Source organism: Saimiri boliviensis, chromosome 12 (genome assembly GCF_048565385.1).
Source record: "Saimiri boliviensis isolate mSaiBol1 chromosome 12, mSaiBol1.pri, whole genome shotgun sequence".
NCBI lineage: Eukaryota > Metazoa > Chordata > Mammalia > Primates > Cebidae > Saimiri > Saimiri boliviensis.
In genome coordinates this window covers 775426-790945 of record NC_133460.1, presented here as the reverse complement: position 1 = coordinate 790945, position 15520 = coordinate 775426, and the positions used below count along the sequence as shown (strand labels likewise).

The 15520-nt window shown below is 48.4% G+C and overlaps 1 protein-coding gene across 9 annotated transcripts in view; it reads right to left on the bottom strand.

Annotated features, from left to right (window-relative positions):
- ABCC1 (ATP binding cassette subfamily C member 1 (ABCC1 blood group)) overlaps positions 1-15520 on the bottom strand; it is a 187297-nt gene that overhangs the window by 68037 nt on the left and 103740 nt on the right. For 7 of the 9 annotated variants that reach the window (XM_039478044.2, XM_074381615.1, XM_074381614.1 and 4 more), the window contains 3 exons: positions 14498-14701; positions 2686-2832; positions 57-144 (listed from right to left, as the gene is read on the bottom strand). In XM_039478044.2, coding sequence (XP_039333978.2) covers positions 57-144; positions 2686-2832; positions 14498-14701 — 439 coding nt within the window. The remainder of the gene's footprint in view (positions 1-56; positions 145-2685; positions 2833-14497; positions 14702-15520) is intronic. The other 2 variants (XM_039478045.2, XM_074381616.1) reach the window with 1 other exon arrangement.

Sequence of the window (15520 nt, the reverse complement as noted above, 5' to 3'; positions counted from 1 at the left end):
CCAGCGGGAGACGGGACGGTGGCTGCTTCCAGAAACCAGAACCAACACACACATACCATCCTTCACAGGCCGCCGCTCGATGCTGTCGGGTTCCAGCTCCTCATGAGACAGAAAGATCCTCAGGCGTTTGAGAGAGACACTCGCCTATACAGAGAGCAACGGCAGAGGAGAGTGACTTTTGAAAGGCATTTTTGCAAAACAGACCTAAGCTGACTTTCAGGGGTTTCCCTAGGTGTGGCGGGGCACACATCCTTCCTTATTTCCAAAGGCCCCACACTTCTTAGACCGGCGTATACTTCAGAACAACAACAAAAAGAAACAGGTTTTCATTCTTCTTTCTTTTCCTTTAAAACCCCACAAAAGGTATTTCAGAAAAAATGGGCAAATGGCTGGGCACGGTGGCTCACACCTGTCATCCTAGCACTTTGGGAGGCCGAGGCGGGCAAATCACCTGAGGTCAGGAGTTGGAGACCAGTCTGGCCCCCATGGTAAAACCCTGCCTCTACTAAAAAACATGTAAAATTGCCCAGGCATGGTGGTGTGTACCTGTGCTAGTCCTAGCTACTCGGGAGGCTGAGGCAGGAGAATCACTTGAACCTGGGAAGGTGGAGGTTGCAATGAGCCAAGATCATGCCACTGCACTCCAGACTAGGCAACACAGTGAGACTCCATCTCAAAAAAAAAAAAAAAAAGAAAAGAAAAGAAAAGAAGAGACGGACACAGGCCTGGCCTGGAGGAAAAGGGACTCTAGAAACAACAGCAGATGCAACAGATCTGATTCCAGCAGCCCAACGGGACAGGCATTTCTGAGAGACTCCAGAAAAAACAGACAAGGGCTGAGTATGATCGTAAAAAATTATTGTTAATTTGCTTAGACATGACGATGGTGGTGTACTTACAAAAGAAGAAATACAGGCTGAAGTATTTATGGGTGGAATGTAAGGGGTCTGGGATTTGCTTTAAAATTATTCGGCAAAGAAAGAAGGAAGGAGCAGAGTTTAGCATTTAAAAAAATGAATCTGAGCGATGTGTACACGGGGTTCATGTTGTGTGATTCCTTTTCTTTTTTCCTTTTTGGAGACTGAGTCTCACTCTCTTGCCCAGGCTCGAGTGCAATGGCATAATCTCAGTTCACTGCAACCTCCACCTCCTGGGTTCAAGCAATTCTCTTGCCTCAGCCTCCAGAGTAGCTGGGATTACAGCCATTCACCACCACGCCCGACTCATTTTTGTATTTTTAGTAGAGCCCCTCGGTGACCAGGCTGGTCTCAAACTCCTGACCTCAAGAGATCCACCCAAGTCAGCCTCTGAAAGTGCTGGGATTACAGGTGTGAAACACTGTACCTGGCCTTTTTTTTCTTTCTTTTTTAATACCAGCTTATAAGCTTCAAGCTATTCTACTTCTGTGTACATCTGACATTTTTCATAATAAAAAGGGCATCTGGTTTTTGACAAAGCGAACAATCAGAGCTGTACTATCAAATTTTAAGGTTGATTTGTCTATGTGGTTGAAACTGAGTTTTCAAAATGGGTATGTGTAATGCTCAGGCAAAGAATGTGAAAACAGTGCAGAAAAGTGACAGGAGCTTCCAAGGTGCCCAACTGTGACAACGCAGTAAGCCGCCCCTCCTTACATAGTCACTGGCATGAATTTTAGAGATTCTACAGGGTCTAGATTGTTTAAAAAAAAAAAAAAAACCAGTCTTATTCCCTTCACCCAGGCTGGAAGGTAGTGGTGTGAACACGACTCACTGCAGCCTCCACTTCCTGAGCTCAGCTTACCCTCCCACCTCAGCCTGCTCACTAGCTAGGAGCACAGGGGCACACCACCATACCTGGCTAAATTTTTTTTTCCCCAGTATAAACGAGGTTTCACCATATTGCTCAGGCTAGTCTCAAACTCCAGGGCTCAAGAGATCCACCTGCATTGGCCTCCCAAAGTGCTGGGATTGCAGGTGTGAGCCACCATGCCTGGCCATAATGTTGCGGTTTTTCTTTTTTTGTTTATGAGATGGAGTTTTTGCTGTGTCACCCAGGCTGGAGTGCAAGGGCATGATCTCAGCTCACTGCAACCTCCACCTCCTGGGTTCAAGTGATTCTCTTGCCTCAGCCTCCCAAGTAGCTGGGATTATAGATGCCTACCACCATGCCAGGCTAATTCTTGTATTTTTAGTAGAGAGGGGTTTCACCATCTTGGCCAAGCTGATCTCAAACCCTTGACTGCAGGGGTGATCCACCCACCTCAGCCTCCCAAACTGCTGGGATTCCAGGCGTGAGCCACCGCGCCCGGCCATAAGGTTGGGGTTTCTCAAAGTGTGGGTAGGCAAGGTCTATCAGTGGGTTGAAAAATCAAGCAAGTCAAACAAGAGCTACTTTTTGAAAAAAAGGATCGGAATGGAGGAGGAACAGAAGACAGAGCACTTCAGAAAGAGTGCTCCAGAGGATGGGAAGGCCTTGCTGTAGTCAACGTGTTTCATATACTCAAGCACAAGCTCTCTGTCAAGAAGTCAAATGTGTTTTCCTTCTTTCGGGCATGACCAGACAAATGCATGGCAGCCTTGGTCTGGACCTCACGGAGCCGGACAGAGAGTGCGGTCTAGAGGCGGCACTCTGGGGAACGTCCATGCTTTTGTGGCCTGGAACCCCTGGCTCCCTCTCTGAAGTCGCCCCAGCTTCCCCCTGTACCTGCACGATGCTGCTGATGACCATGGGGAGAATGTTCAGGGGAAACCGGAGGATATTGAACAAGGCCAAGGACACGAAGGCTTTCTGAGCATCCAGGATGTTCTTCTCATCAACGGTCACGTAGACGGCAAATGTGCAGAGGGCCACCTGCAAGCACAACGCCCAGTGCTTACTGCTATGCCCGGAGTGCGACATCATCCAGGAGCAGCGACAGGTCCTAGGGACAGGCTCGGGCCCTCCCCAGGTGGCCACAACTGACCAGCTGCTGCAGCTCACGGAAAAGCCTGGGGCAGTAGCTAGCACATAGCAGGTGCTCACTAAACACTTCAGGAATGAACTGGTAAGTGGACCACCAGGAGCGCAAAGACCTGGCCTCACACATCAACATCCTCAGTGATGTCCTAGAGGGGCGCGATCCTACCGCCAGACCTTTGCCCCCGCAGTTTCCTCGGCCTGAAACCATCTTCCATCCGGGTGGCCGCCAGGCTCCTCCCTCTCACCATTCAAAGGAGCTGCCTCTCCCACTCTACCCAAATAGCCCTGCCATCTGGCCATCAGCCCGTGTACTTTCAGGGTCTCAGGACCACCATTTCATTGTTACTTCCTGGAAGATCACACAGCTTAAAAATAAAAACCGTATGCTTTGCCATGTATCTGCTGTGGGACTCTAGTTATTTCACCTCTCCAGACCCTGTTTTCTCATCAATAAAATGCAAGTCATGATATGCTTTTAAGGTCAGCTGGCACTTATATAGTGTGCTTATTAGCCAGGGCCCAAGCTCACTAAAACTCAACAGGTGGCAGCTGTTTTTATTTCTTGTTACAGGATTCGGTCCAAATTCCTTAGATCATTCTTCCAAGGAATCTATTAACCTGGTCCCACCAGCAAGAGCCAGGCAGGCAGGGCTGGTTCCTGTTCTGGCTCTGACATTAACGAGACAGATGACGCTAAGGCATGGATCAGTAATTTTCCAGGCTCCAATGCCAAGAGGAGGCAAGGTACTCAAAACGATAGGGACAGACATTCCCTGGGTGCAGTGGTTCGATCATCGCTCATTGCAGCCTCCAACTCCCAGACCCAAGCATTCTTCCCACCTCAGCCTCCACGGTAGCTAGGACTACAGGCGTATCCCACCATGTCCAGCTCATTTTTCTATTTTTGTAGAGACAGGGTCTCCCTATGTTGCCTGGCTGGTCTCGAACTCCGGAACTCAGGTGATCTGCCCGCCTTAGCTACCTAAAGCGCTGGGATTACAGTCATGAGCCGCTGCACCCATCCTGGCTCCCATCTTCTAACCTGTGACAACACATTGGAACCTTACTTTTTTTTTTTAAGACAAAGTCTCATTCTTTTGTCCAGGATGGAGTGCATTGACACCATCACAGCTCACTGCAACCTCAGCTTCCCAGGGTCAAATGATTCTCATGCCTCAGCCTCCAAGTAGCTGGGATTACAGGCACGTGCCACCATACCCGGCTAACTTTTGGTATTTTTCTTAGCAGAGATGGGGTTTTGCCGTGTTGGCCAGGCTGGTCTTGAGCTCCTGGTCTCAGGTGATCCATCTGCCTTGGCCTTCCGAAGGGCTGGGAATACAGGTATAAGCCACCATGCAAAGCCCAGAAATCCTCTACTCAAAAGTGTCTACATCTATCTAAATGACAGAGTATTCCACCACAAAAAGGAGTGACATTCTTATATATGCTGAAACATGGATAAACCTTGAAAACATCATGCTGAGAAACCAGTCAGATGGTCGGGCGTGGTGCCTCATGCCTGTTATCCCAGCACTTTGGGAGGTCAAGGCAGGCAGATTACCTGAGGTCGGGAGTTCAAGACCAGACTGACCAACATGGAGAAACCCCATCTCTACTAAAAATAGTAAAATTAGCCGAGTATGGTGGCAGATGCCTGTAATCCCAGCTACTTAGAAGGCTGAGGCAGGAGAATGGCTTCAACCCAGGAGGCAGAAGTTGCAGTGAGCTGAGGTCATGCCATGGCACTTCAGCCTGGGCAACAAGAGCAAAACTCTATCTCAAAAAAAAAAAAAAAAAAAGAAAAAAAGAAACCAGTGAGAAAAGGCCACCTATTGTTTGATTCCACTTATATGAAATGTCAAGAGTACACTAATATAGAGAGACAGAAAGCAGATGAGTGGTTGCCTGGGGTGGAATGCAAGGCTTGGGGAACAAGTGCTAAGAGGTACAGGGCTTGCTTCTGGGGTAATGAAAATGTCCTGGAATTATCAGTGACAGTCACCCCACCCACGCAAAACCCACTGGGTGACCGTCACCCCACCCACGCAAAACCCACTGGGTGACCGTCCCACCACCCACGCAAAACCCACTGGGTGACCGTCCCACCACCCACGCAAAACCCACTGGGTGACCGTCCCACCACCCACGCAAAACCCACTGGGTGACCGTCCCACCACCCACGCAAAACCCACTGGGTGACCGTCCCACCACCCACGCAAAACCCACTGGGTGACCGTCCCACCACCCACGCAAAACCCACTGGGTGACCGTCCCACCACCCACGCAAAACCCACTGGGTGACCGTCACCCCACCCACACAAAACCCACTGGGTGACCGTCACCCCACCCACGCAAAACCCACTGAGAGACCGTCACCCCACCCATGCAAAACCCACTGGGTGACCGTCACTCCACCCACGCAAAATCCACTGGGTGACCGTCACAACAGCTACACAAAACCCACTGGGTAACCATCACATTAGCTACACGAAACCCACACAAAACCCACTGGGTGACAGTCATATCACCTATACAAAAAAATCACTGAATTGCACACTGTGATGGTCAATCGTATCTCCACTATAAAAAAATAAATTTGGATGGGCATAATGGCGCCTTCCTATCATCCCAATGCTTTCAGAGGCTGAAGAGGGAGGATCACTTGAGGCCGGGAGTTTGAGCCTAGCCTGGGCAGCAGAGCAAGACTGTGTCTCTACAAAAATTTTTTAAAAAATAAGCTAGGCAGCTGGACGGGATGGATCACGCCTATAATCCCAGCACGCTGGGAGGCGGAAGCAGGCGAATCACTTGACGTCTGGCGTTCAAGACCAGCCTGGCCACCAGGGCAAACCCTGTCTCTACTAAAAATACAAAAATTAGTTGGGCGTGGTTGCACGTGCCTATAATCCCAGCTACTCAGGAGGCCGAGGCAGGAGAATCACTTTAACCCGGGAGGTGTAGGCTGCAATGAGCCAAGATCACGCCACTGTACTCCAGCCTGGGTGACAAAGTAAGACTCCATCTCTAAGTAATAATAATAATAAATAATTTTTAAAAGTCAGGTGTAGTGGTATGCCACCTATAGTCCTAGCTACTAGGGAGGCTGAGGCAGGAGGATCATTTGAGCCCAGGAGGTTGAGACTGCAGTGAGCTGTGACTGTGCCACCGTACCAGCCTGGGCAACAGAGTGACACCCCCATCTCTAAACAAGTCATTTTTTTAAAAGTACCTCTCCAAGTCAACCTATTTTTTAGTGTAGAAGTCAAAGTCCCGACTCAGATCCCAGGGCCCAGCTGATTTGTAAAGTCCCTTCCCTGGACCTCATCTGGCCTCAATCAACACTCTCCCCTCACTCCCAGTTTCACCCTCCATGGCTGTCCCATCTAGGAACGGGCACAGGGCTGCCCCACGCGTTTGCACGTGCTCTTGCCACTCCCTGGCTGGCCTCTTCACCGCCATCAAGTCTATACTCAAGGGTCACCTTCTCAGCAAGCTTAGACCACCCTACTTAAAACCGCAAGCCGTCCCTATTACAAAGACCTGACTCTCTTCTTTCTCTAGCACTTAAGACGGCTTTCTCTAGCACTAGATGTATTCACTGTGCCTATTGTTTCCCGTCTGTCTCTCTCAGTGAAAATAAATGTTCCACGACTGGAGATTACTACCTGTAGTCTTCACTGCTATACTGTCACAGCCTGGGACAGAATTCAGATCATGGTACTTGGTGAATGTCTGCCGGGTAGGTGATGGATGGGTGGGAGTGGCTAAGTGGGGGGGAAGAGGTGGATGAATTTTCTGAGGACAGAAGAGCACATCAGAGGTGTCTCTTCAGCAGTGAAGCAAGCCAGGTCTCAGCCATCTCACCACCAAAACGTACCAGTCCCCTTGGTGACTCAAGGACCAAGTGATGCCAGCTGCTGGCAGCAGAGGTTGCACACAGAAAGGGGACAGGACATCATCACACAGCCCCTTTCAGGTGCACAGCCCTGGCTTCTCCAGAAGGAGGAGGTCATCTAGCCATCTGATCCTCGGTTATTAACTGAGCACCTACTGTGTGCTGGGGACTGAGGTGGGCTTTGCAACTCTGAGATGCAAAGTCTAGTGGAAGCACGGGCTTTAACCAGGATCCCTACAGGCAGTGTGTGGAAATCGCAGAGGCTGGTAGGACGGGCACTATGACTGGGGCTCCAGGCAGGGGGAGACTGGTGTTTGCAGCAGCTTTGTAATAGGCGAGGGTCAAGGGTGCAAAAGTCCTTCACACACAATGAAGGGCAACTGTCCCCTTTTCTGAGAAATGGGGAAAATCAATTAATGGAACCCCTACACTCCGGCCCCCCACCAAAAAGCCTGACGCCCTGTGTGCAGATGTCTGCTCTCACTGCCTGCCTGCCATCTACTGCTCTGTTTATGGTAATATGTGATTTTCTCTGGGGGAACTTCAACCAGTCTCAACCTATGAGCTTCAGCCACAGATCGACTTCCTCCCTCACCCATCACCTTGGCCCCAAGCTCCAAAGACATGAGCCAGCCCTGGCCAACCCAAGCATCCCATCTCCCCAGCCTTGGTGACTGGTTCAGGAATAAGCATGTGATCACCACAACCAATGAGACTCAATTCCATAGCTCTGCATGAACTACTGGGGAAAAAGAGTAAGGCTCTGCTCACAGGGTTTGCAGAGGTGACAGAATGATGAGGAAACTGCCAGCTGACAAAGATACCACCAACAAGAAAACACAGCTGACAGACAGAGATGTTATTCCCAACAGTATCTTGAGAACTCCTAGATCCAGCCACGCGTGCAGCCCCATTCACGCGTAAAACTTTTTCTAGAGTTTTCAGTTTCGTGACTCAAAAATCCCCCTTTTCTTACTCTAGTTGATGTAAACTAGGTTTCTGTCATTTCCAAGACAGTTTCTAACTAATGTGATTTATTTCAACCTTCATTCATCCCTGTGTTCATTCACTTATCTACATACATTTACAGAGCATGTACCATTTACCAAGTTCCCTATGCTTTGGGGGTACAAGCATAAGATGACAAGGTCTGACTGGGCACAGTGGCTCACACCTCTAACCCCAGCACTTTGGGAGGCCTAGGCGGGCGAATCATGAGGTCAGGGGTTCCAGACTGCCCCGGCCAACACAGTGAAACGCTGTCTCTATTAAAAGCACAAAAATTAGCTAGGTGGGGTGGCACACACCTGTAGTCCCTGCTCCTCGGGAGGCTGAGGCAGGAGAATGGTTTGAACCTGGGAGGTGGAGGTTGCAATGAGCTGAGACTGTGCCACTGCACTCCAGCCTGGGCCACAGAACAAGACTCCACCTCAAAAATAAATACATATATAAATGAAACGACAAGGTCACGGCCACGTCTTCACAGACCCTAGGGTATGATCAACAGAGAACAACAGGGCAGATCATTATCATGGAGAATGATAAATTATTCTAACAAAGGGTAAACAGAAGGGTAACAGGGTAAACAGAAGGCAAGAAGCTCACAAATCATCCAAGACAGAAAATGTTAAATATTGACGGCTGCCTGGCGATGCTATTTTAGGAAAGTGCATTAGGAGGACGTGATAAACACCAGGCTTGGCATTCAAGAAAAACAGTCCCATGTGTCCCTCTGGATGGAATCCCTGGCCTTCCCCAGTCTCTGCGATCCATCATACCTACCGCTGGGTAAACACCTCATCGTCTTTGAAGCACAGGAATGCCCCAGTGGAAAGAACACTCAAACACCTTCTAGGGGAACTGAGGGCCACATATTTTATCCTAATGTAGTCAGAGGCTTCAATGCTCGGCCAAGACCGAGGTCTCCCACTGACACCCAGGCCCATCTGTTTCTTGCCAAACAGTTCAACAAACTCTGTCTCTGGAAACTCATCAATACAGCCGGTTCCCACTATCTGGGAAACTGAATGGCAAAGGTCAAGAAAAGGTTAAGTAAAGCTGGTAGTGGGATTCAGTATCTCACACCTGTAATCCCAGCTACTCGAGAGGCTAAGGCAGGAGAATCACTTTAGCTCAGGAGTTGAAGGATACAGTGAGCTGTGATCAACCCACTGCACTCCAGCCTGGGCAGAGAAACAAGATCCTGTCTCTTTAAAAAAAGATAGAAAAAAGAAAAGAAAAGCCAGTCCTGCTCTTTAGCATCTTCTGCTGTGGCTTCCTAATGTGGGCCAGGGCAGGAAGTGATAAGCAGTTTGGTGACAACCTCGAAACTATAGGTTTTGACAAGGAATCCAATATGCAGAGCAAAAAGCTATGAGAAAACTAGCCATATCCCCACCTTATGGGACCCCAGTCAAAGACCAAACCTCATCACCAGCTCCCTCTGCCTTTGGATCTTTCCCTCTAAGAGAAGACCTTCCAAAACGCCATCAAGGCCGGGTGCAGCGGCTCATACCTGCAATGCCAGAACTTTGGGAGGCAGAGGCGGGTAAACTGCTTGAGCTCAGGAGTTTGAGAACATCCTGGGCAACAAACTGAGAGCCTGTCTCTGCAAAAATTACAAAAATTAGCTGGGCATAGTGGTGCATGCCTGAACCCCAGCTTCTTGAGAGGCTGAGGTGGGAGGATCACTTGGGGCTGGGAGGCAGAGGTTGCAGTGAGCTCCTATCACTTCACCACACTCAAGCTCGGGTGGCAGAATGAGACCTTGTCTCAAAAAAAAAAAAAAAAAAAAAAGTCATGGATTTCTATGAGATTAACTGTAACTTGTGACAAAGTAAACAGAATCACGTAAGTATAACTACATGTATGACATGTATCCACCGTTACAGTGAAAACAGACAGACTCTAGAAGAACACACAAGCAACACGGAGACAGGAAAGCAAGGTGACTGGTGTTGGGAGGAAGGGCTTGGGCCTTTCCCCATGGAATGTGGCTTTCAAATGGGAGAATTCTGTCACTTCGCAATGCTCGCAGCCATTTTCCACTGTCGCCACTGGGAAGATCCGGGAGAGACCCTACTTAGCATCTGGCAGATAGAGGCCACAGAAGCCAAGAAACATCCTACAATGTGCAGGACAGGCCCTACAACACAGGGACAAAGGATGGCCTGTTGGTGAATGTCAGCAGGCTGAGGTTGCTGCGTGCCCAGAAGCCCCTCTGTATGAAGACCATCTGGGGCAGTTTTAATTAAGTTTTACCATGCAAATCCATCACTTACTATTTTTTAAAGACCAGCCAGGTGTGCTAGCTCATGCCTGTAATCCCAATACTTTTGGAGGCCTAGGTGGGTGAATCACTTGAGGCCAAGAGTTCAAGACCAGCCTGGCCAACATGGCAAAATCCCATCTTTACTAAAAATACAAAAAAATTAGCTCCGCATGGTGGCACACACATGTAATACCAGCCACTCGAAGGCTGAGGCAAGAGAATCGCTTGAACCCAGGAGGCGGAGGTTGCAGTGAGCCAAGATCACGCCACTGCACACTAGCCTGGGCAACAGAGCAAGACTCTGTCTTGAAAAAATAAGTTAAGACCTATCACATATACAAAATCAAGTATTCATAGTTATACTTAGCTGAGACTATTGAATAAGGAGAAACAATAAACATTCTATATACCTCCCGTCCAGTCTGATATTACTTTTACTTTTAAAAAACAAGTAGCGGCCAGGTGCAGTGGCACACACGCCTGTAATCCCAGCACTTTGGGAGGCTGAGGCAGGTGAATCACCTGAGGTCAGGAGTTCGTGACCAGCCTGGGCAACACGGTGAAACTCCGTCTCTACTAAAAATACAAAAGGTTATTATCTGTGCGTGGCGGCTTGCCCTTGTAGTCCTAGCTACTCAGGAGGCTGAGGCAGGAGAACTACTAGAACTTCAGAGGCAGAGGTTGCAGTGAGCCAAGATCATGCCGCTGCATTCCAGCCTGGGTAAGAGATCAAGACTCCATCTCTTTAAAAAAAAAAGAAAGAAAGAAAGAAAGAAAGAAAGGCAGGCCAGGCACAGTGGCTCACGCCTATAGTCCCCAGCACTTTGGGAGGTTAAGGTGGAAATTCGAAACCAGCCAGACCAACATGGAAAAACGCCCGTCTCTATTAAAAATACAAAAAAAAAAAAAAAAAAAAATTGAAAAAACATCGAGAGAGTTCATCAAAGCACCCCGGTCAAGTCAAGGGACCAGAGCATAAGAAGAAAGCGATGTCCACGGCAGAATGCAGGGGCATTGTAGCTGGAAGGGAACACAGAGTAGAAGAAGGGCAAAGAGATGCCATTTCTTGCTCAACTCCAGTCCACTGGCAGCAGTCACGTGGAGGGCTGCTTGAACGTAACTCAGTGGGAAACACCATGAGTGACTGTGGAGGTATGCTGTGGGCATGAGGAGGGAGGGCAGGGCCCAGTATTTGACATGCTTGGGATCTAACCCCTTCATCTTCCATATGACAAAATCTGGAGCCAGGGAGGTGAGCTAACCAGCTTTGGGGTCCCACTATGAGCTGGCAGTAGAATGCGGCAGGTGACCTGACTCTCAGAACATTCCACTAAGCCAGGGGCTGGTCAACGATGGCTTGAGGACCACGTACGATCCATGAGCTCAGCATGGATTTATTTTTTTTGAGACAGCGTCTTGCTCTGTTGCCCAGGCTGGAGTGCAGTGGTATGACCTCGGCTCCGCCTCCCGGGTTCACACGATTCCCGTGTCTCAGCCTCCCAAGAAGCAGGGATGACCGTCATGCTCCACTGTGCCTGGCTAATTTGTTTTTTTGTCGGGGGGCAAGGTCTCACTCTTTTACCGAGCCGGGAGTACAGTGGCATGATCTTGGCTCACTGCAACTTCCACCTCCCGGGTTCAAGCAATCCTCCTGCCTCAGCCTCCTAAGTAGATGTGACCACAGGTGCACACCACCACGCCTGGCTAATTTTTGTATTTTTAGTAGGGACAGGGTTCCACCATGTTGGTCAGGCTGGTCTCAAACTCCTATCCTCGAGCAACCCGCCCGTCACGGCCTCCCAAAGTGCTGAGATTACAGGCATCAGCCACTACGCTCAACTGGATTTCATATTTTTAACGGTTGAAAAAAAAGAGTATTACATGACACATGCAAATTCTATAAAATTCAAATTTAAAAAATTTTTAATCTCTATATACATTCTTACAGGAGCAAAGTCACACCCATCAATTTCCGTATTATCTACGGCTGCCTTTCCACTATGCTGGAAGAAACTGGTATTTGTGACAGAGACTGGGTGGCCAGGAATGCCAGAAGTGTTTACACACAGTTTCTTTACTCCTACTTTAAGCCGTGTCTCCGGAACTTTAAGATCCATACACACCACCTAGAGAACTAGTTACAAATTCAGATTCAGTTTCAGTGGACCTGGGCTGAGGCCTGAAATTCTGTACTGTTATTAAGCATCAGGTGATGCTATGGCTGCTGGCCCACAGACCACACTTTAATTAGTGAGGATCGACTCCGGTGTGTCTTTACTTGTCGACCTGAACCAGCAACAGCAGCACCTGGGGATGTGTTAGCAGTGCAAATACTCAGGCTCCACCCAGACCTACTAAGATTGAAAATCTGTAACAAACTATCCACCAACACAGTGGCTCAAGCCTCTAATCCCAGCACTTTGGGAGGCTGATCGACTGAGGTCAGGAGTTCGAGACCAGCCTGGCCAATATGGGGAAACATCATCTCTACTAAAATTATTTTTTAAGTTAGCAGAGCATGGTGTCACCCGCCTGTAATCCCAGTTACTCAAGGCTGAGGTGGAAGAACTGCTTGAACCCGGGAGGCAGACGTTGCAGTTAGCCAAGATCAGGCCATGGCACTCCAGCCTGGGAGACAGAGTGAGACTCCATTTCAATTAATCAATCCATCAATAATATATAATAACAAGCTATCCAGGTGATTCTGATGCAGGCCAGAATTACAACACCATCTCTCCTGCAAGTCCAGACTCTGAGAGATTTAAGGTAGACTAGGAAAATTCAGTGTCAGCATGAACATGCTTTTGCAAATGCCGAAAAGGCTACAGCTTCCTTTAACACTCCACTTGCAACTCAGCTAACATGAAGCAGGTGGTAGTTTAACAGGTAAGTTTCACATTTATAAAAATGTTTAACGCTGCTTCACAGAAACGTGCCAGAAAAATTTGGCAACCCGATCAAGAAGGAACACTTGTAATGAGCACAGCGTTACAAAAAGAATGACATGGTTAATAACAAAAAGAGAGAAAAACCAAACACAAGGCATGATCTGAAGTCATCCTTCACCATTAACTGTTTCGGTGCTTCAAAGTGAATTTTCATAGTCAATCTCTGTATGATCTTCTGATGTGGGGCCAGCTTTGCAAAACGGTAAGTTGCACTATTGCCCTTTTTTTTTTTTTTTTTTTTTTTGAGACGGAGTTTCGGCTTTTGTGTTTTTTGATTTTTTTTTTTTTGAGGCTGGAGTGAAATGGCATGATCTCGGCTCACTGCAACCTCTGCCTCCCAAGTTCAAGTGAGTCTCCTGCCTCAGCCTCCCAAGTAGCTGGGATTACATACATGAGCCATCACGCCCGCTTAATTTTGTATTTTTAGAAGAGATGGGGGGTTTCATCATGTTGGTCAGGCTGTCTCGAACTCCTGACCTCAGGTGATCTGCCCACCTCAGACTTTCAAAGTGCTGGGATTCCAGGTGTGAGCCACCACACCCAGCCTTCACTGTTGTTTTTAAACTTTTCCAAGCCAGTTAGGCAGGGATAGACCTGTGACTGTACCCCAGGAGAGGCACCACAACACTTAGTGTAGCATGGATCCTAACAGCAAAAAAACAGGAAACCACCTGTTTTTGCAAGGAATGGGAGAAAGGGTAATTCCAGCAGGACACATCCACACGCCAGGCAAGCATCCATCACCAACACAAATGAAGCAAGCCAGGCGTGGTAGTGGTGCACCTGCAGTCCCAGCTACATGAGAAGCTAAAGCAGGAGGATTGCTTAAGCCCATGAGTTCGAGGCTGTAGCAAGCTATGACTGCAACACTGTACTCCAGCTGGGGGCACTGGTTTACATCCTAGCACCAACTCCTTATATCACAGTGAACAGCTAACGAAGAGTTCCTAAACAGGTTGGCTAGAAGTTAAGTGTGAATGAAATAAAGGAGAACAGAGATGACAAATGCTGAAAGCAAGTGTTCAGGGACGGTCTTGCTGACATAATGACTTTTTTTTTTTTTTTTTTGTGGAGACAAGGTTTTGCCGTCACCCAGGCTGGAGCTCAGTGGTGCAATCTCGGCTCACTGCAACCTCCACCTCCCAAGGTGAAGCAGTTCTCCTGCCTCAGCCTCCCAAGTGGCTGGGACTACAGGCACGCGCCACCATGCCCAGCTACTTTTTTTTTTTAGTATTTTTAGTAGAGACAGGGTTTCACCATGTTGGCCAGGCTGGTCTTGAACTCCTGACCTCAGATGATCCACCTGCTTTGGCCTCCCAAAGTGCTAGGATTACAGGTGTGAACCACTGCACCTGGGCAACATAGTGATCTTTTAAAATTCTTCAGGTATGCAGACAATAAAACATCAAACAATGAGGGCCAGGAAACAGGGGCTCCACTCACCAGGAAAGGCGTGCAGACCCAAGTGAAGGTACCGACGGCTGCCAGGTAGGCAGACTTCTTCAGCACCTTCAGCTCCTCCTGCCTGATATCCAACACCTTGTCCTTGAACGCCAGCTCCCAAGCATAAAGCTTCAGCACTTTGATCCCATTGAGAATTTCATTCATCAGCTTGATCCGGTTGTCTTTGCTCTTCATGTGGGCCACCTTGGAAGAGAAGGGCAGTCAACACCACATCTGGGGCAACCCTGGGATCAGACCGTCACTCAGTATTACCAGCTATGTTTTTCTTAAACTTTACCGTGTACTGACATGTGGATGCTTTTTATATTGATTTTTTTTTTTCTTTTAAATAGAGATGGGGTTTCACCATGCTGCCTAGGCTGGTCTTGAACTCCTATGCTGGGATTACAGGTGTGAGCCACTGCACTCGGCCTCAACATCACTGTCTATTAAGAGCAGGCCTCCTGAGGGTGGGAGAGCTGATCCTGTAATCCCTATGACCCTACTCTTGGTCCTGAGACCATACCAAAGGACTCTGCTATCAAATAAAACACCCGCTTTAAGTCTTGTTAGGTTAGATATTGGAGAAACACTCAATTAAGAATCCAGGAATAGAGACAGTGTCTTTTTGGAGACAGTGTCTCACTCTGGCATCTAGGCAGGAGTACAGTGACATGATCATAGCTCCCCTGAGTTCATAGCAGCCTTGAGTTCCTGGGCTCAAGCAATCCTCCCACCTCAGCCTCCCGAGTAGCTGGGACCACAGGCACATGCCACCACACCCAGCTCCTTTTTGTATTTTTTGTAGAGACAGCGTCTCCCTATATTGCCCAGGCTGGTTTTGAACTCCTGGCCACAAGCCATGCTTCTGCCTCAGCCTCCCAAAGAGCCAGGATTACAGATACGGTCCACTGTGCCTGGCCCATGGTTGTTAAAATAGTGAAATGTTCATGTACTGGCTAGTAGTGGCTCCAAACAGTGGGTACTTGTGCAGTACCATTGTTAAGTATTTTTAATATCAAC